The sequence below is a fragment of the Camellia sinensis genome, chromosome 3 (assembly GCF_055761805.1).
Source record: "Camellia sinensis isolate YWXY chromosome 3, ASM5576180v1, whole genome shotgun sequence".
In the NCBI taxonomy this organism is placed as follows: Eukaryota; Viridiplantae; Streptophyta; class Magnoliopsida; order Ericales; family Theaceae; genus Camellia; species Camellia sinensis.
Window position 1 is genome coordinate 137,703,544 of NC_138963.1, and position 21,266 is coordinate 137,724,809.

Below are 21,266 nucleotides of genomic sequence, written 5' to 3' on the forward strand. Positions count from 1 at the left end.
CAAAATACGTAATTTTATTTATGAATTTAAATAGTAGTAATTTTATCAAAAAATTACATAATATTTATTATAAAAATACATAATATATATCTAATTCAGAACAACAAAAGGGAGAAGAGAGAATCAATATTGTCAACCAGTTTGGGTGGCCTAAAAAGACTGATTTCGCATAGTAGAAAGGTATATAAAAACACACATACAAGGAACCCCATCATTCCATATTTCCTCTAGAAACCCCAAACAAGAAAAATAAGAATATAAATCTAGGAAAAACAAAACCCCCCACAAATTTCAATAGGAAAGAGGGGAAGTAAAGAAGCAAAGTCAGTAGCTCGAGGAAGAAAAAGAGGAAAGAAGAAGCCAAACAGCACTCAATTCAAAAGACCAACTCTCATCTCCAAAATCCAATTGCAAAGAATTTTAGTAGAGCACAATCCCCAGTCAAATGTAGTCAAACTTTTTACGACCCAATGAACTACAAAAATCTAATAACCCATCATACATACACCAATGCCACCAAAACCCACCACTGGCCCCCCCTCTCTCTCTCTCTCTCTCTCTCTCTCTCTCTCTCTCTCATAATATAATATATATATATATAATTTTAATAAAAAATTATATAAATTTTCACGAATTTAGCTAAGTTATCTTACAAAAAAAATACATAGCATGAATACATTCGCTAAGTTTTTAGGAACTTTTACAAATTTATATTCAATTTATTTATTTTTATGATATTATTTATGTAAATTCGTAAAAATTTATATAATTTTATATTAAAATATTTTCTGTATATGTACACATTTAAAGTGTTGGGGGACAAAGAAAACAGGGAAGAAAAGGAAGAAGATGGAAAGGAGCTCATGAAAATTTCATGTTTTTTTTTTTTTTTTCTTTTTGGTTTTGCCTGGTTTCACTCTCCTCTCCCTATCTCTCTTTGTTATTTTTATTTATTTATTTATTTTCTTTGTCTTCCTTTCTGCCCATAAAACAATGAAAATAGCAGATTACCAATCATCCTTTCCCCTGTATAGGAAACACCCATCATTGCCCCCAACAGTCCTTTTCAAACCTTAGAAACCTGAGCTTCTAAGATAATCATCCATCCCCTTCCCATTCCATCCCAACTCCAATTCTAATTCCAATCCCATAATTTAAATATCCCTCCTTCCATTCCTCCCCTTTTCTCCCTTGTTTAACAACCAACCACCATCCCCTTTCTTTTCTGCCTCTCCTCTGTTTCTTTTCTTTTCTTTTCTCTCTCATGATGGATCCTTCTTCCACCAACTCTGTGAATGGCTTCTACTCCTTCCTCACTCGAGGAATCGACGATCTGGAACGAGTCTTCCTTTCCAACAACTTCATGTCAATTCAATTCCTCCAAAGAGTCCTCTCGCTCCTCAGATCATTCCATACCCAATTGACTCTTCTTGTTCAAAAACTTCACTTACCAGTTGGTGAAAAATGGCTTGATGAGTACATGGATGAGAGTTCCAAGCTCTGGGAAGTCTGTCATGTCCTCAAATCCAGCGTATCGGGTATGGAGAATTACTACTCTGCCGGCTTCAACATAACCTCCTCTCTCGACGCCCATCGCCATCTCTCTCCACAGCTCTCTCGTCAGGTATATTCCAATAGATCAAAAATTTTAATTTTAATTTTAAATTTTTTTTGATTGAATTTGTTTGAAACAACAGGTGATTCGGGCGATATCAGGGTGTAGGAGAGAGGCGGTGGGATTGGAGGAAGAAAACAGGGGATTAATGGAGACAAGAATTGAGCCACTGTCACTGAGATTTGATGAGAAAGTCTCTGTTGAATCAAAGCTCAATGGGTTTAATGGATTCAGGGGAGTTCTTTATGCAATGAGGAATATTAGTTCGCTTCTTCTCATGATCTTGCTATATGGGTTAGTCTACAATTGGCCTGAATCAAATTTTCTCAGAGGAAATGGAGGAGGTGGGTATGAAGATTGCTTGCTATTTAGATCAGGGTTCATGATTTCAACAGCTAGGTTGCATCAGAGAGTGGTGGCAGAGGTGAATCAGATCAACGGGAGGCCGGGGATTTTGATGTTTGAGTTTCGGAGATCGAAGGCCGCCATGGATGAGCTGAGGGGAGAATTGGAGAGGAGGAGCTCACAGGGAGTGGTGCCGGATTGGGAAACAGAGGTTGGGATTAGAGAGAGAGTGGACAATTTGAAGGGTTGTTTTGGAGTGTTGAGATCAGGGGCTGAGAATATCATTGGACAACTTGATGATTTCTTTGATGAGATTGTTGAAGGGAGGAAGAAGCTCCTGGATTTCTGCAGTCACAGGTAGAGAGAGAAACAGTCAAGGAAAATCAAGAGCGAGAAAAGAAGAAGAAGAAGAAGAAGGAGGAGGAGAAGACTCAGTTGTGGAGTGGTTGTACTTTTTTTTTTTTTTAATATATCTTTTTTTCTGTTCTTTTCTTTCTGTCAATTCCTCTTCTTGTGATTACTTGTTTTTTAGAGCCTACTACAGCTGAAGAAGAAGGAGAGGGGGTTATCTATCTTTTCAAGAACACATGAGAGGAAAATTTTGAAGGAAAAGGGAATCTGAATCTGATTTTTCTTTTTTCTTTTTTTTTTGAGATACCCAAACTTGAGAATTCCAATGTAAGAAAATAGAAAGAAAGACTACAGCCGTATTGCATAAAAACTATTCTTTCTTCTATAAAGAGAAAGGAGAAAAAAAGAATGGAAGCTTCTTGCTTCACTTAATATGGGTAGACATTAGAGTCAAAATACATTTTTTTTTTTTAATTATATTATTATATTACATATATTTTCAAAGTGATTTGCCTATTCCACTGGGGATAGTTGTAGTTGTAGTAAATGACCAACCATTCAAGTAGAAAGAGAGAAGTTATTTGTTTGGTTCAGGTGTGGCGCCGTGTCGTGTGAATGATTTATATTCATTGTGATTAATGAAATGAGTAAAATTTATAATTTTATATTAAATAATTAAAAAATATAAAAAAATATGAAAATTTATGATTAATCTGAAACATAGTTATGTAACGTCCTAGAGCCAATTAATAATGTAGGTCCCTTTTGTTTTGGGAGATAGAATGGAAAGAATTGATAGTGAGAGAATTGATAGTGGAGAGATTAATAATAAAGAATTGTTAAATTATTTTTATATAAAATAATAAAACAAATAAAAAAATATAAAAAATTAAACATTGTATTTAAAAAAAAATTCTCAATATATAAAAAATAAAATTTTTTTTAATCCACTCATTTATTTTCTAATACCATCTCTACTTCCTCCTTACTAATCCTTTTTTCAAGGGTATTAGTAATACCAAGGGACTAATAGTCTCAAGGTTATCTCTGCAAACAAACAAGGGTATTAGTAATACTTTGATATTCCTAGTCCCAATACCCAGCCTAAAACAAACGGGGCCTCAGAGAGAGAGAAGAGGCACTGTTGGATTCCAGGGTTGGGTTTTCGCTTTATAAATTTAAAAAACACACAAGTCTGCTTTATCAGTTTACACTCTTTTGGGTGAAGCTTTTGTCTGGATTCAGTTCTCTCTTTGAAAGCAATGGAGTTGATCATGAAAAAGCTTCTCCAGCTCACATTCCTGACATGTCTCTCCTGCACCCATCCATCTCTCTCTCTCTCTCTCTCAAGTTAAATTTTATTCTACAACAATGTTTCCTACTAAAAACTGAAAAAAAAACTACAAAAAAAAAAAAAAAAAAAAAAAGAATTTAGAATGCACGAATTAAATTTTTTTTGACATAACCCACATCACTAAAGTATAATTCAAAATTCTGAATATTTTTTCAAGTATTTTTCAGAATATGTTGCATTTCCGTCGCCAATTTCTTTTCCCTATTTTTGGGGTGGATGTTTAGTGTGTGTGTGTGTATATATACATAAATATATAAATGTAAAGAAAATTAGAGTCGCTTTCCCCACATTGTGAGCAGATCTCATGCTTTTTGTCCCTTTGCCGGAAATTCATGACTTGCCTCCCATGAAGGGTTTGGTCTACTTATTACACAAATTGCTAAATAAACAAATCAATAATAATAATAATGAGATGAGTTAACAAAAAGTATGTATTTATATATATTGTTATATTATTATATCTATAAAAATAATGCCAGAGTTTTAGAGGTTACAGCAACACTGTTATCATGTTTCAACTAACCCAGTCAAACAAGACCATTTCTGTTTGCACACCAGGTTATATTATTTTATTCACATTACAAAATTGAAGTAAAATCTATTTGAATTAAATAAATGGGATTTGGAAATTATTTTAATGTTCCTTGGAGGGAAGACATGGTTCCATTCATAAGCAAATACAGAGTAGCAACAAGACCAAGTGAGAAAGTCAATAGTTTCACATAGTTGGACTAACAGCAATTGCCAATTATGAAATTGGAAATCCAGATCAAAATACAAATTACTCTCTATGACACAACACAACCAGAACAGAACTACATTCACACAGCTCAGGAGTAAAGTTTCCTGATCTATCTCATTATACAAAGTTCTTACCAAGTTTTCACATAACCAGAATAGCAGTCCAAATAACTTCGAGGCATACATAAAAACAAACAAAAATAATAATAAAGCGAGAAAGAAAGAGAAACAGAATGCGAGTGAAACTGTTCTGTAAAATACAAAACAAACTGCCAGACTTTTTTGTAGAATAGTTATAAGGCTAGCGATGCTTTACGAGACAGGGAGACAACATGGGCTAAAAATGAGTGTAGCTTAGATGTGAATCCATAGATGGATGTGCGTGTGGGGTAAGAAAAATGTTATAAAAAAAAATTAAAAATTAAAAAAAAGATGTGTGGTAAGAATAGAAAGCTAGAATTACAAATTAATATATTTATGAAATAGGAGTAGCACCTAGCAAAGGTAAATTGAAAGAGAATATGCAACAGTGAGAAAGAGAGTGATATGATCACCATAAATGAAGATCCTAGGAGAAGACCTATGCTGACATGAGATGAGGTAGTGAAAAAAGATATGAACTTGCTTAATTTAACTGATCATATAGCCCTAGATAGAGCTGAATGATGCAAAATGATTTGTGTAGCTGACCCCACTTGACTAAGACACAAGGCTTAGTTTGTTTAGTTTGGTTTGGTAGACTGCGGGACTTTTTCTTTTTTTGTGCGACTGCTAGACAGATTGGGTATCAGATAATTTTTGAACTTTCGATGTCATACACCTATGTTTTGAAACATTTTTCATTATTTACAGGAGACTGGGAAACAAAGAGACAATCAAAAAAAAAGGGAAACAAAGAGGGTATGGAAGGGAATACAGATATAGGTTACCATGTTAAAGGGTTGACAAGCCAAAGAAGTTAGATTATGATGCCAGCAGCCTCACCATCTGTGTTCAAATGTCAAATCCTGGCAATGCAAACTGGGAAGCAAATGTCTCAACTTGGTTTCGGAGCTCAACAATATTTTTGTTGTTCTGTAGACCTTTCATGAATTCTTTCTGCAACTTTCCATGTACCCATTGCACTGCACTTGCAATTTGAGCTGCTTTGAGGAGGAAATCTGCAATCTTTTCAAAATCAGCCTCTATACAACCTCTTGATGTCATAGCAGGTGTACCTGCAGAAATAGATAGAGATTTAAATGTCTAATAAATGAGTATATCATCCAGATGAAGTCCTTAAGGGCATTGTTAAACAAGATTCTAAAATAATTGCCACTAAAAAAGACTAGGGATTCAGGAACTACCGAGAACAATAGTAAATGAGAAGCGAAATTTCAGTAAGTTTTTCTTATTGACTCGGAAGAATTAATTGACAATCTGTTTTGACAAAAGGGCACCATTTGCAATATCCACATTTTTTTTGCAACGGGGGAAATATTGGAGTGTAAGAAATTAAGCTGGAAGACACTCAGTTAAAATATCATGGATGATTTGGTTAAATTTCGTAAAAGCTGAAGAATTTTTGCTGAGTTTCTGATTAGTTAACTGTAAGCGCAATGAAACAATTACTTACCAATCCTTACACCTCCAGGAGAAAAAGCACCATTTCCACCGAATATAGCAGTTTTGTTAAGAGAGATGCGGCACAGCTCACAGACCTTCTCATAGTTTTTACCTGTGACAATAGAAAATAAGAAAATAAATCATTAGAAAACTATTGTTTCAAGGCTTCCAGTTACAGAAACTGTCCCCCATGATAGAGCTGAATGTTCATGTAAGCCCTTGAGGGTAATCTACAGATGGGGTTTGGTGAATATAGCTTCAGTTAGAAGTCATCAACAGGCAAAAGAATTACAATTCTTCCACCAAAAGATATTTGGCCCTGACTTGCATTCGTGTATGTATGTATATATAAATAAATATATATATATATATATAGAGAGAGAGAGAGAGAGAGAGAGAGACCCCCAAAAAAAAGTGTACGGAAAAAAGAAAAAGAATACAGTGAAACATGCTATAAGCATACAGATTTTATCAGTTGGTGACATAATGTAAGGAAAGCAATGATCATTCTATGATACTTTAATGCCAATTGTAAGATGTAAATCCTGCATATGAAGGATGCATTTGATTAACCAGGCAACCTACATTCCTCATATGCCAAAAGTAGGAGAGGGTCCAAGGTCTGAGAAATGATACGTTAATGAATCTTATGGGCTTACAAAAGTACTCATGAAATGGTTCCTAGAAGTTCAACATGCCCCAAGGGTGAGCAATCAATTTTGTGGATGACTCCGCCACTGTGATGCACGGACACGAACATGGACACGGGACATGACAAAAACAAGTAAATTTTTAAAAAATGGGGGACACGACACGCTGGAAACACATTTAATATATATCATTTTATTTATTTATTAAATATCTAAAATTTTAAAAAAAATCATTGGTTTCTATAAAATTACAATAATAATAAATTTAATAAGCACATTACCTAAAATATTTTAATAAAAATTGATTTTTTTTTTAAATAAAAATAATTTTTTTTATAAATTTAGGTTCAACAAAAACATGGATATCAAAAATAACTAAATAAATAAAAGAAAATAAAGGAAGGTAAAGAGACGACATAAAAAATAAATAAAAAAAAGGAGGGGAGAGAAAGAAAAACGAAAGTGGGGAGAGAAATGAAATCAGATAAGGACGAGCAGAAGAAAACGAAGGGAAGAAGACAGAAGACGAATAGAAGAAGAATAGAGAAGAAGAAGAACAGAGAAGACCAAGTTGCGAAATAGGTTAGAGTTCCTTCAATCTCTTCCCTTGATCTGTCCCTCTCTCTCTCTCTCTCTCTCCCTTCCCAACAGGTTTAGGGCTTCTTCGATCCACCTCACGCATGTCTAAAACATGTCATCGTGTGTCCACCACATGTCCGATTGGAAAAATTCCAAAAAAAAAAAAAGGGACACGTAAGGGAGAGTGTCAGACACGTGTCCACAGCGTGTCCGACACTCGTACACAGGCCTTGGGGAGGTGTCCGCGCTTCATAGCTCGGCCACATTTGCAGGAAAACAAAGCTTTGTAAGCCAATGCATTGGGCATATTAGGAAGAAGCAATCAGGGTAGCCAATTTGTCAGTTGGTCTAGGTCACTCTATGAAGGAAAATGATATTGGGCTGCTCTACCTGGAAATTTATACTGGATGTCTTCTTTAAAACTTGGTCCCCAGATTCATTGTATAAATAAGCATTATCTATCCACCTTCATTAATTGAATGGAAAGGCACTTAAGAATCAAACTTGTGCTGCTACAGTAAAAACCAATCTGAGTTCCCACTAAAAAGACATTAAGAAAATGGGAAATAATATGACAACTGGTAACACCAACAGATAATGCTCCTCACCAGTTCCCAAAACAAGCACACCAACCATAGTAGAGAGCGAACTCAACTTAACCTGTAGACAGCCAAGAATTGAATGTATAAACTACAACCAAAAAGCTGGAAGGATTTGTGTTTCCCTCACATCAGCAATATTCAATTTGTTAATTTGTTAATCAGTTCCTTCACGGCATCAAAGATGCCGATTCCTATCCCAACAAATGCAACACATAAGGCAATGTAGGGCCTTTGTCCAGAGTATGCATGCTCTGCTAATATTATGTCTCCTCTTATTGTCAGACAACCACAACCACAACCACAGTACATTGGGAACATGGTTATCAGAATCCCGATCCGGATCTTACGATCCTACGATCTTACGATCCATTTGAGGGCAATCGATCTGAATCGTGTAAAAAACTCTTTATAGGTAGGATCTTTCGATCCTGGTAGTGGGATCTTATAGGATCGTGGAATCCCGATCCGAATCCGATCCTATCCGATCCAATTTACAAGCCTTGTTTTGTATTGTATGACATATTTTGTTGTAAATTTTATATTTGTTGTCTAAATATCAATTTATGTTGTCAAAATAAATAATAAAAATTAAGTAGTATTGAATCAAATAGACTAAGAAAAACAAATTAGGAAACAAACATTCAAATATTGCGGTAATTTAAGAAAATTAAATAGTCGGAAAAATAAACTTAGCTTTAGCGGAGTCTAAGAAGGGTAAGATGATTGTAACTTTTTCCCAATTTCTGGAGAAATTACTTTTGTGACTCGAATCCGCTCCACCAGGGATGCTAACGACAAACCTTATCATTCGGCTAAGCTACTCTTTTGAGTTCTTAATCTATTTTCATATCCAATTTTGTTAAATATTTTTTCTTCACTTTTTATGTATTATTGTACATTGTAAAGTATTTTGTTATAGAATTCTTCTTCTTCTTCACCTTCTTTTTTGATAAAATACAGAACTTTTACCATCAAGTTTTCTATTGCATAATATTATATGTACATTTTATATGGAGTATTATATTTTTCACAATATCTTCACTTCTTTTTAATAAAATATAGGTTCATTTTGTGTGTACTTTATAAGAAATATTTATTTAAATTAAATTATTATGTAATTTGTCTTTTTCGGTAGGATCTTACGATCCTCAATCCGATTCTACGATCCGATCCTATTCTACGATCCGATCCTATAAACACCTCCAACGATCCAACGTAGGATCCCGATTTTAACAACCTTGATTGGGAACACCCTTCTCACTCTAGATAGGGACAACAACATATAGGTATCTCCCTCGCCAACCTTCAATGAATAAAAAGGTGATCAACTCACTCCTCCGCCTTTTTGCACATGAAGCATCAAGGGGGAAGCACTTTTTACTATCCATAATAACATCATGTCTCAAAGAAATATTATGAAAAATATCTAACAAAGATGCCAAATCATTACCTTCCTATCATTTTGATTTCTCAAGAAACTGAAACTTCAAGAAATGGCAGCCTCAAAAAGAAGCAATAGACTTTTTGAGTATGAAATAATCTCAAGAAACTGAAACTTCAAGAAATGGCAGCCTCAAAAAGAAGCAATAGACTTTTTGAGTATGAAATAAGCTAGAAAGGCGTGGAAACAAATGATCAAAAGAGCTATCCCCCATACAAACATCCTCCCAAAAAAGAATATATTGCCCATTCCCTACCCTAAAATGAATGAAAAGTGTGAGAAATGATCAAGACCCAAAGAAATGAACTTTTCCTTAGAAACCACATGAGAATCCATTGGGATGAACCCCAACTTGCTCTTAATCAAAGAATGCCAAGCATTTCTCTCAATTGGGAATATCTCCATAACAACTGAACAAACAGCGCCTTATTCTTAGCAATAATATTTCCAATGGCAAGAACCCCTTTACACTTTATAAGGGAGATCACATCCCAACTAATTAAATGGTCTTTCTTCCCCTCATCACACCTTATAAAAAATCACTCATCAATTTTTCTCTTTTATTTGTCACCCTCACCGGAAACATAAACAAGATAAGAAATAAATAGAAACACTAGAAAACTGATTAAACCAAAATGTACCTACCTCCACTAGAAATTATAGCCTAAAAGAAAATAAGATCCATGAATAAAACTCAATTACATAGTGATCCATGAGTGAATCCTACACACGAAGAAAATTTATAATTACCTAAAACCTACTAATAACTAGAAAACATATAATAAAACAAACAGATTAATATCTAACCTAAACAATCATAAAATAAGACTCCGCTAAACCTAAATTATACATGGTTCCAATGGATTGCAATTAAGTTTGGCTTGAAACCAACCATTTCCAAATTTTGCTGCTTCTTTAATTTTACTTTTTCTTGATATTTTTATGGTTTGCATAAAAAAATGTTAAGGAAGCACTTCAGCGCAGTTAATTAAATCAGTGTTCTAAAAACAAAATACTAATTCAATCACCAAAACTGCTAATAACTAAATCACCAAAAGTATCCAAACCAAACATGGTATTCGGAGGTCAAGGACCAAAAAGAAAGGGAAAAGATGCTTAAATACACCAGCCTCCCAACAAATATAATAAAATCCCCACATTTAGACAAACTGGTGACCTTCAAACTTTCTAGGAACTCTACCATTTTGAACACCTAACAAATTCTAACTTTACAAATAAAGATCACATGGCCATATGCATATCTATATTATCTCAAATATACTGACCAAAGGAGGTAAAACCATCAAAAGAAAGAATGTTAACAAATAATAGAGTGACCGAAAAGTTATGTTTCATTATCCCAGCATACTACAATTGTCAAATTACTGACCATATGATTCATATCTAAAACAAACTCCAGGTAAGGAAAAAGCCAGAGACGAAACTACCTGTTAACCCTATAGTTGTTAGATCCCAAAGCAATAAATGGTTGTCTGTACCTCCAGTCACCAACCTACAATTTCGTTTCATCAAAGCAGATGCTAAAGCCTGAGCATTTTTCTTCACCTGTTGGATATATGCTTTGTATTCCGGAGTAGCCACTTGTTTTAAGGCAATAGCAAGAGCAGCAATGTGATTATTGTGGGGCCCTCCTTGCAATGAAGGGAACACAGCAAAGTTTATCCTTTCTTCGAAATCATAGAAGTTATTGTCATCTCCTTGACCAGGAAGCATGATTTGCTTCCTTAATTTTAGGCCTTTCCTATAAAAGATGACTCCTCCCCTAGGACCTCGAAGACTTTTGTGAGTTGTTGAGGTTACAATATCACAATAATCAAAGGGACTTGCACATTCCTGTAAAGATGCCAGCCGGACACAAAGTAAGAGAAAACCCATGCAGATATATCTTGAAGAAAAGAGTAACCACGTGCACAGGAACAGGCATGGGCGTAGCTACATGGTACTGAAATTTTATAGATAATTGGGGTTTATTTAATATTAACTAATAATTTGCAATATCATACCAAACCAAGCTTTAAGTCCCATCAAATGGGGTCTGTTATATGAATCATTCTTCTCCACGTGGCCCTATCAAAGGCCATTTCGTAAGTCAAATTAAGAAGATCTATATCTTTATTTACAACGCTAGCCAACGTTAATTTAGGTCTACCCCATCCGCTAACACTTCCATCTACCGTTACAGCATCGCATCTCTTCACTACTATCTCTTTTGGTCTCCGTTGAATATGACCAAACCATCTCAATCGATTCTCTCTCAACTTATCTTCTATCAGTGCTACTCCTACCCATTCTTGAATACAGTCATTCCAAATTCTGTCTTGTCTAGTCTTGCCACACATCCACCTTAACATCCTTATCTCAGCCACATTCATCTTATCTACATGTTGTTTCTTGGTTGCCCAATACTCCATCCCATACAACATCACTGGTGTAATAGCCGTTCTATAAAACTTACCTTTTAATCTAGTGAATATTCGTTTATCGCACAGTATCCCAGACGCACTTCTCCACTTGCACCATCTCGCCCAAGGTTTTAAAAAGCGGCCGCAACCGTTACGTAATGCCGTTACGTAACGGCTGTGGTCGTTACCGCCACCCGTTATGGCCGCTTTTGCGGTGTGATTGAGATTCACAGGTGTATCGGCTGTAGCGGCTGCTATAGCAGTCGTAACGGTGCCGTAACGGCCGTAACGGCCTGCTACGCACCGTTACGTAACGGTTTCGAATTGCTTTTTTCGAAAAAAAAAAGTTGAAAATGGGGAAGAGAGATAGAGAGAGAAGAGGGAAGATGAAGAGGGAAGATGGAGGAACAAGAGATAGAGAGAGAGAAGAGGGAAGATGAAGAACATGTTATTGATTTGTTGAAGTTGCAAGGCTTATACTATTATATTCAGCTGCAATTACTCAACCATTTTGTTTGTGTGTATCTATCTATATATTGTTTAATAATAATAATAATAATAATAAGTGTGGTCATTATCTATTTGGCTTGATTAATATATATATATATATATATATATATATATTTAAGCTTTTATTTATTCTCTTACTTTTGTTATTGTTTATCTTATATATAATAGTTAGTGATTGATTTTTTATATAATATAAAGTCATTAATTATTAAAATAAAATGTAAAAAACTCAGTTTGTAATGATTTAAAAATATAAAATATATTGGATCAAACTAAAAAATTTATAAAAATTAATCAATATTTATTTTAAAACCCAATAAATATGATCATGGAAAAAAAATGTGCGTATCGGTAAGTTTTTTCAAATTGTGCGAAAAATAAAAAAATTCACGGTTCCGGTTACCGCAACCGTTACGCTACGGCCTTTACACCCCGCAACCGCAACCGCTCCACCGCCACCGTTACAGCGACCACAACCGCTTTTCAGAACCTTGATTAGCATCAAATATTATTATGTGCTTCAATTGTTAAAGAAGATACATTTGCTATGGGCTTACTGTGTAAATATAAATCTCATATGTTATCAAAGAATATGATGTCGATATTTTCTCATTTGGCATGATAAAAAAATAAAAAAAATAAAAAAAAAAACTGGTTAAAAGGGCAACTATGGCTAGCCAAGTCACTAAAACATCTCACCCAATAATAAAGTCAAGAAACCGCAAATTCAAACAAAATCCAACCTAACAATAATGGGAGCATAGAGTTCAATAACAAGTATGAGATTATAAGAAAGTTTTTTCAGTAAGGAGACTATTTATATGCAAAGATTTTTTATTTTCATTTTTTATTTTACTCTTTTTGGTAATAATGAAAGTAATTTTTTATTTTTATTTTTATTTTTTTGATAATTGGGAGGTTGGGTCAACTTATGTTCACCTCGAGTAATCCCGGAGACCAATCCCACCGCCTACTTGTAGGGCCCCCATTTAAAGTCAAAGCAAGCGCCCCATATGGACTGGTCCCAGGGAACTTATTGCAGCTAATGAATATTGAACCTAAGACCTGAAGAGAGCACACCCCCAAGTCCCAAGTTATACCCATTAGGCCAAGGGATAATAATAACAGTATATAACGACATATATATCTCCTAAGCCAACGTAAAACCCCCCAAGATGCACAAAACTATTTTTCTTTTTTTTTAATAATAATAATAAAACTCAATACGGAAGGCAGTTTTTCATATATAGCATACAACCATCTTGTTAACATATAGAACTTAAGGACAAACCACAAACTCTGGTCATTATTTCAGCACAATTGTCAAAAGCTGCCTTTCCTAGTGTTATACCTCATTCAAATTTTAGGGCGGGTGGAGCAGGGAATTAATACATGCACATTTTTGTATACCATATGCATAAACAAATGTGCATGAACCAATATTAGCTGAGTACAAATGAAGGCAATACAAGAAATGTAAATAGCCTTTGATTGCAGTAATCTGTAGTTGTATTGAAGTAAAACACACTTTGGTTGTTATGTTGCAACATGAATTGAACTTCACAAATGAACAGTAAATATTCTAAAGCTAAGCATGTAGATGTAGGGTTATACACTAGAATGGCACTCCAATTACTACTGGAGGTTGGCAGCTGATCCAAACTCAAGTCAGCAATATCATATCTAGTTGTTGTGATGGATTGATCAATTCACATCAAATATTGATAATAGCTCGCACAATATTTATAAACAAAATCCAATCCCTCTAAATAAGTCATTTTTCAATCAAAACTACAATAAAATTAAAGCAACTGAATTTATACAAAATAAATCTAAAATTATAATCAAAACCTTAAAAACAAAGCATACAATGTGTACATGACTAGAAGCATTCACACCTTTGCTGCTACAAGACCACTAATGTGAGCCATATCGCACATCAAAACTGCCCCACATTTATCCGCAATCAGCCTAAACCTTGCATAATCCCATTCCCTTGGGTACGAACTCCCACCACAAATCAGTAATTTGGGGCGAAAATCAATTGCCTTTTCCTCAAGCTTATCATAATCAATATACCCAGTTTGTGGGTTAACCTTATAAGACAAAGTCTCAAAGAATATCGAAGCACATGAAACTTTCTTCCTATTCGGTGTATAATACCCATGGCTCAAATGCCCACCAGACGGCGAATCTAATCCCATAATCCTATCTTTGGGAACCAAAAGACCAGTATATACAGCAAAATTAGCAGATGTACATGAATATGGCTGAACATTGACACCCCATTTCTCAGAATGAAGCCCAAAAGCAGCTAAAGCACGATTCATACAGAGAAATTCAAGCTGATCAATGTACTGATTACCTCCGTAGTTTCGCGAACCGGGCATTCCTTCGGAATACTTATTCATCAAGTGACTTCCCAGAGCTTCCATAACAGCCCGGCAAACAAAATTCTCCGAAGCAATCAATTCAATTCCCTTGAATTGCCTCTCCTTTTCCATCTCCATAATGCCAAACACATGTGGGTCAGCAACACAGAGAGGTTCGTTGCCCCAATTCCGCACCATGGCTCGCCTCAGCTCCATTAAGGGTTCGGTCAAAACCCTTTTGGAAGGGCATGAATTGGGGGAAATCTGAGATCGTTTTTTGGCATTGAAAGACATGGGTTGTCCTAAAAGGGTAAATTCATAATAATCGTTGTCCGATTGTTGTTGTTTGTTGATGGTGTCTTGGGTTTTTGATTGATTGAAATCGAGTTGTTGTTGTCGTTGTTGTTGTTTTGGTAGTTGTAGTAGGTGTGGGGGGAGAATTGGATCAGCCATGCGAACACTGGGGGATTTGAAGTGTTTGGGGGATAAAGCACTTTAAAGTTGAAGAAACGAAGTTGAGATCAGTGAGAGAGGGTTGAAGATGAAGATGATACAGACGTTTCCAATAGAGCTCGAAGGAGAGTGAGAGAGTTATATATATACTGGAGAGAGAGATTGAGAGAGATGAACCCGGATGAGAATTAGGGAGAAGGGGGACGCTTTGGTGTACGGAATTCCCAAGTGTGGTGACTGGGAATAGCCGGTTACCAATGTGTTTCTGGTGAGAACAGAACACGTTTTGTTCGTCTACCTTGCATTGGACACAAAAGCGGCTACGTTCAGTGGGACCCGTTTAGTTTTCAGTTAGTACAGCGCCCTTGCGCTTGTCTCATCACCTGGCAAGCAGAAGCACGAATCAAATGTTACGTAAGTTATTAAGCCACCGTTTGGGAAGATGGGTTTGTGATTTTTTTTTGGGCAAATTACATATACATCTCTTGAAATTTGGCTAAATTACAGATGTCTCTTGAGGTTTGAGAAATTACGAATTCCCCCCTGAATGCTATATTTGCATAAGAAATTAGGGGGTAATTTGTTATGAAATATAAACCTCAGGGGGCAAATTGTTATGAAAATACAAACCTCAGGGGGCAGGATGTAATTTCTGAAACCTCAGGGGGTATCTGTAATTTAGCCAAACCTCGAGGGGTGTATATGTAATTTGCCCTTTTTTTTTTAATTATTTTAATTATAAAAAATAAAATAAATTATTTTAGTCTTAATAAATAAAATATCATATTAAATTCATAATTATTATATTCTTCTCTCATAAAAAAAGTTAAAAAAATTAAAAAGTTAAAAAGTTCTTCCTAAATCAAGCTTTTTAACCCAAGCTAAAATAGTCAAAAAGCTAAAAAATCAACCAACTTCTCAAACGGCACCTAAGTATAAACGTTTGACATATATTAAAAATGTATATTTTTTTTATATATATGTTTATTTGGATTATATTGATTAATATCTATTAATATTTTCTTTTTATTTTTTTATTAATTTTTTTATTTTTCTATATATTTTTTTTATAAAAAATAAAAAAATACATTTATTTAAAAAATCTCAAATTATTTGTAAATATTTTATATAATACTCAAATAAATTATTAAATAAAATATTTAAAATTTATAACATTACTCGTCATTCTATTTACATTACAAAAATAATTTCGTACACTTTTTTTAAAGGATTGTGAATAAAAGGAAATTCCACAATATATCTCACTTTTAAGTATTATAGTTATATTTAATTATACGATTTATTGTGGTTAAAGATGTTCGTAGGTCGATTTGACACAAAATTTATAATCAATCCAATCATAATTAATTTTAAGGCTAAGTTTAGCATACACAAAATAATTCATCTTTTTATTTTTTTATTTTATTTTTCATCATATCACCTCTCTATTTTTCTGCACATCTTTTCGTAAAAATATAAAAAATGTACTTATTTAGGTCATTCCAAACAATTCCTAAAGTTTTTTTCCAACCACTCACTAGTGGGTTGGTTCAGGCTGGAACCATAGTTTTACTATATTAAAAATAAGTGAATCGATAAATAATAAATAATTAAAATAAATAAGTCTTTAATATTTAAATATAACACAAATAAAAAGCAAAATATTATTTAATGTAAATCAATACAAATTAAATCTAATTCAAGTTTAAACATAATTAATATAAATTAAATCGATTAATCAACCGATACATGTTAAAAATTAAATCAATTACGAAATTCAATTCAAGTTTCTAGTAGTTCCTTTAGCTACATAATAATTCTTGCATGTGAAAATTATTAAGTATAATCAAGTCCATTGTAATAAACCAATTACGCTAAGATATAGCAAAATAAATAAATTCGGTATTCGGGTTGGTTCGGTTTATGTAAGGCCTCAATCAAGAATTAATGCAATCCTATCAATTTGATGATTTAAAAATCCAAAACCAAACCAATGCACTCAAAAAGCATCCCAACCCAATCCAAAAAGATTGACTTTGTTTGGTTCTTCGATTTATTGGGTAATTTGAACACCCCTAATTATGGTATTAGTTATGATTTGATTACGGCTCATTATATGACTCATTGTCATCTTAGTTATAATATATTATGATAATTATTTTGGTTATGATTCAAAAGATCCTTGGTTATATTTTATTTGATGTTTGTTTGGCTCTTTTTATTTTTTAATTATGATTGAAAAAGATTTAGGCCTCGTTTGGGAACCCTCATTTTTAGCCAAAAAGTCAAAAAGTTACTAAATTAGCCAAAAAGCCAACAACCCATACCAAAAAGCCAAAGATTCTTTTTTCTCTCTCTGTCTCACGTTCAGTTCTTTTTGAGTAAAGAAGGTTTTAAGGCTTTTATGGTCCGTGTACACTTCACAAGCCATACCATACAAATAATGTCGCCAAATCTTCAAAGCAATGACAACAGCTGCCATTTCAAGGTCATGAGTTGGGTAATTCTTTTCATGTGGACGAAGTTGCTGAGAGACATAAGCAATTAACTTCCCATTATGTATTAGTACACAACCCAACTCTTTATACGAAGCATCATTGTAAATCTGGAACCCATCAGTACCATTGGGTAGAGTTAAGATTGGTGCAGTCACTAATCTGGTTTTCAACTCTTGAAAAGCTGCTTCATGCTGATCATCCCAATCATATGGCACATTTTTCTGTGTCAGCTGCGTCAATGGCATAGCAAGTTTCGAGAAATCTTTCACAAACCTTCTATAGTAACCTGCAAGTCCTAGAAAACTTTTCACTTTAGACACATTAGTTAGTCTTGGCCAGTTCACAATGGTTTCAATTTTCGGAGGGTCGACCGAAATACCATCTCTGTTGATTACATGCCCTAGAAATGCTACACAATCAAGCCAAAATTCACATTTGGAAAGTTTTGCGTATAACTTCTTTTTCCTCAGAATCTGTAAGGCAATTCTCAAATGATTCTCATGCTCTTCCCTGTTTTTGGAGTAAGTCAATATATCATCAATAAAGACAACAATGAATTCATCCAGAAATTGTTTGAATACTCTATTCATTAAATCCATGAATACTGCAGGTGCATTAGTTACTCCAAAAGGCATTACCAGAAATTCATAATGCCCATATCTGGTTTGGAAAGTGGTTTTCTCTGCGTCTTCTGCTTTGACTTTTAATTGGTGATACCAGGATCTAAGTTCAATTTTAGAAAATACTTATGCTCCCTGCAATTGGTCAACCAAGTCATCTATTCGGGCAGAGGGTATTTGTTCTTGACTGTTACCTTATTCAATTCACGGTAACTATACATAACCTCAGCGACCCATCCTTCTTCTTTACAAACAACACGAGAGCACCCCAAGGTGACGTGCTCGGACGGATGAATTTCTTATCTAATAGTTCTTAGAGTTGAGTTTTCAATTCTTTCAGTTCTGAGGTTGACATTCTGTAAGGGGTCTTAGAAATTGGTTGCGTTCCCGGTGTTACTTCAATAGTGAACTCAACTTCCCTATTAACTAAGTCTCCAGGCAAGTCATTCGGAAATACATCGGGAAATTCACAAACAACAAGAATAGTTCCACATTAGTACCATCAGATGATGCAGCCAATACACAACACAAGTAGCCCCTACATCCCTTCTTAAGCAATTTAACAGCTTTCACAGTCAAAATCAAGTATGGGGGAGAGACTACTCCGTCCCTAGTGAAAACAAACTCACGCATTCTAGGTGGACGAAACACAACAGATTTCTTCATACAGTCAATAGATGCACAATACTTTGTTAACCAATCCATACCCAAGATGCAATCAAAGTGATCAATACTCAAAGGCAGCAAATCAACGTATAACGTCATATCACCAATCACAACATCATATGCCGGATATACATATGCACATACCATAGAACCCCCAGATGGCGTAGATACAGACAGTAAATAATTTATGGATTCTAAAGGTCTAGTTAGTTTTTGAGAAAAGGCATGCGACACAAACAAGTGTGTAAAACTAGAATCTATCAAGACATATGCATTCTGGGCATAAATGGAAATTATACCTGACACCACAGACTTAGTGTTCTGTACATCTCCGGGTACTAGTGTAAACACTCTCTCTTGCCTCAACGTTTCATTGTTAGTGTCACCTCTAGCATTGGTTCTTGCATTGGATCTTACTGTAGAAACAGACTCGGCTGAACTTGCCACAGGACGGCTAACCTCGTTGGATCTCATCGGGCAATCCCTAACCACGTGGCTAGTCTTGGCACATCTAAAACACGCACCTGATGCCCGGTAACAAGCACCTTTGTGCTTCCTTCCACAGTCGGGGCAGTTTGGAGTAGATCCGCTACTTTGACTAGAGCTACTGGAAGATCCTGTATTTTGCTTCTTCGAAAATGATCGACCCTTCTTGAAATTGAATCCGGCCCTCTTTCCTTTCTATTCAGTTGTTGGAGTTGAAGTTTGTTTCTTAGCTGCTATTATGGCTTCTGCCATCAATGCCCTGTCGAGCACTTCTACATAAGTAAGCAATTTCAAGACACCTACTCGATCAAATACTTCCAGGTCTAGTCCTCTCTCAAACTTTCTTGTTTTCTTGTAATCAGTGTCTACCATATGCGGAACAAAACGAGCTAATTCAGTAAACTTAGCTTCATATTCGGCCACAGACATTCTGCCTTGTTTGAGTTCTTGGAATTCAGAAACTTTTCGGTCCCTGAAGCATTAGGGAAAAAACTTGTTGTAGAATATCTCATTGAATTATGCCCATGTCATGTCCCCATTGTTATTTCAAACCAACAACCACCATCTTCGGGCTTCATCCTTTATGGTGTAAGTAGCTAAAAAGACTTTCTGAGTTGCAGAGCAAGGGAACACTTCAAATGACTTTTCCATTTCTAATAACCAGGGTTCTGCCTTCAATGGTTCAATACCACCCAAGAAGGTCGGCGGTTTCATTTTCATAAATTTCTAAGTCAAATTGATGATGTCATTATTGTCTAGTTTGGCTAGCACTGGTGGAGGTAGAAGAGGTAAAGGTTGTTGTCTTAGTCGCTGCGTCATTGCTTTAGTCAAAGCCGCAAGCATCTGTTCCATTCTGTTCATTCGGGCCTCAGAAGATTCGCTTGTATCATTTCCTCTTGCATTCTCCATGTTGCTATAGAGACACCAAGTAATATTAAACATAGGAATGATCTTATTCATTTCTTTTCTATTTCATCTGTCCAAATTCAAATTTCAGTTCCACATTCATAAAGATTACCATACACTCACACATGGAATGCCCTAACTTATTACTAGGACATCCAAAGCTCATATGGACTCGTGCATGTGGCAAAACACGTGCTCTGATACCACTCTGTCACGGCCCAAAGCCGCCCCTATGGGTTTAGCATTGTAACCGGCCAGTAATCTTTGAATTACCAAAGGCCCCTTAACAGAATAATATATAAACAGGGGCTGCGGAAGCAAATATACTAAACATACATAGTCCATAGAGCTATACAGACATACATGGGACAGGAAATTCTCAAAACAAGCTTACATATATATATATATATACAGATGTGGCATCGAAAATATATTAGTCTTACGTCACCCAAGCCACTTATACAAAACTTCCAAACGTGTTCAGACCAGACATAAGCACTTAGAAGATACAAAAGTCCCAAGGACGCAAAAAAATTTGTGCAGATCTCAAAAGGGAACCTCCACGGGAGGTATGATGGCTGGCTGACACAAAAACTTGCCAGGCAGCAACTTAGGCCCAGTCACGCGCCTGCTCACCTACATACATACAAATAAACAGTGAGCGGAAGCCCAGTGAATAATAACAAGGTAAAGGGTTTTAATGAATGATGTCTATCAAAGAGTTAAGAATCGAAGCTTATATTGAAAACAGATTCTTATGCATATTCAGATTCCAAATTAGAATTAGGTTCATATTCACGTTCATATTCACATTCGGATTTCACATAAGATCATACGTGGTACATCCATTAGCTATCATATTAACTTGATCCTGAAACACACACACACACACATATATATATATATACATAGTCGGTACCGACAACCATAAAGGTCCATATCTTGCGTGCAAGTAGCCATGGTATTGTTACCCCAAAGCGAGGGCCACGTGAATATAGGTCTCAGTATTGTTACCCCCGGGCAAGGGCCACGTGAATATAAGCCACGGT

At 35.2% G+C, this 21,266-nt stretch overlaps 3 protein-coding genes across 3 annotated transcripts; 1 reads left to right on the top strand and 2 right to left on the bottom strand.

Annotated features, from left to right (window-relative positions):
- The first annotated feature begins 877 nt into the window (after nt 1-877).
- On the top strand, nt 878-2,572 carry LOC114296463 (uncharacterized). Its single transcript, XM_028240753.2, has 2 exons — nt 878-1,624; nt 1,698-2,572. Exons 1-2 carry the CDS (start codon nt 1,265-1,267, stop codon nt 2,319-2,321), a joined length of 984 nt encoding a protein of 327 aa, XP_028096554.2. The 5' UTR covers nt 878-1,264; the 3' UTR covers nt 2,322-2,572.
- A 1,884-nt stretch (nt 2,573-4,456) lies between these two features.
- On the bottom strand, nt 4,457-15,300 carry LOC114296457 (serine hydroxymethyltransferase 7). Its single transcript, XM_028240750.2, has 4 exons — nt 14,115-15,300; nt 10,732-11,137; nt 6,022-6,123; nt 4,457-5,623 (listed from the first exon to the last, which is right to left on the bottom strand). The coding sequence occupies exons 1-4, from the start codon at nt 15,039-15,041 to the stop codon at nt 5,400-5,402; spliced, it is 1,659 nt and encodes a 552-aa protein (XP_028096551.2). The 5' UTR covers nt 15,042-15,300; the 3' UTR covers nt 4,457-5,399.
- A 4,206-nt stretch (nt 15,301-19,506) lies between these two features.
- On the bottom strand, nt 19,507-20,025 carry LOC145821859 (uncharacterized). The gene is made up of 2 exons (XM_082918433.1): nt 19,874-20,025; nt 19,507-19,783 (listed from the first exon to the last, which is right to left on the bottom strand). Exons 1-2 carry the CDS (start codon nt 20,023-20,025, stop codon nt 19,507-19,509), a joined length of 429 nt encoding a protein of 142 aa, XP_082774559.1.
- Nucleotides 20,026-21,266: the final 1,241 nt, after the last annotated feature.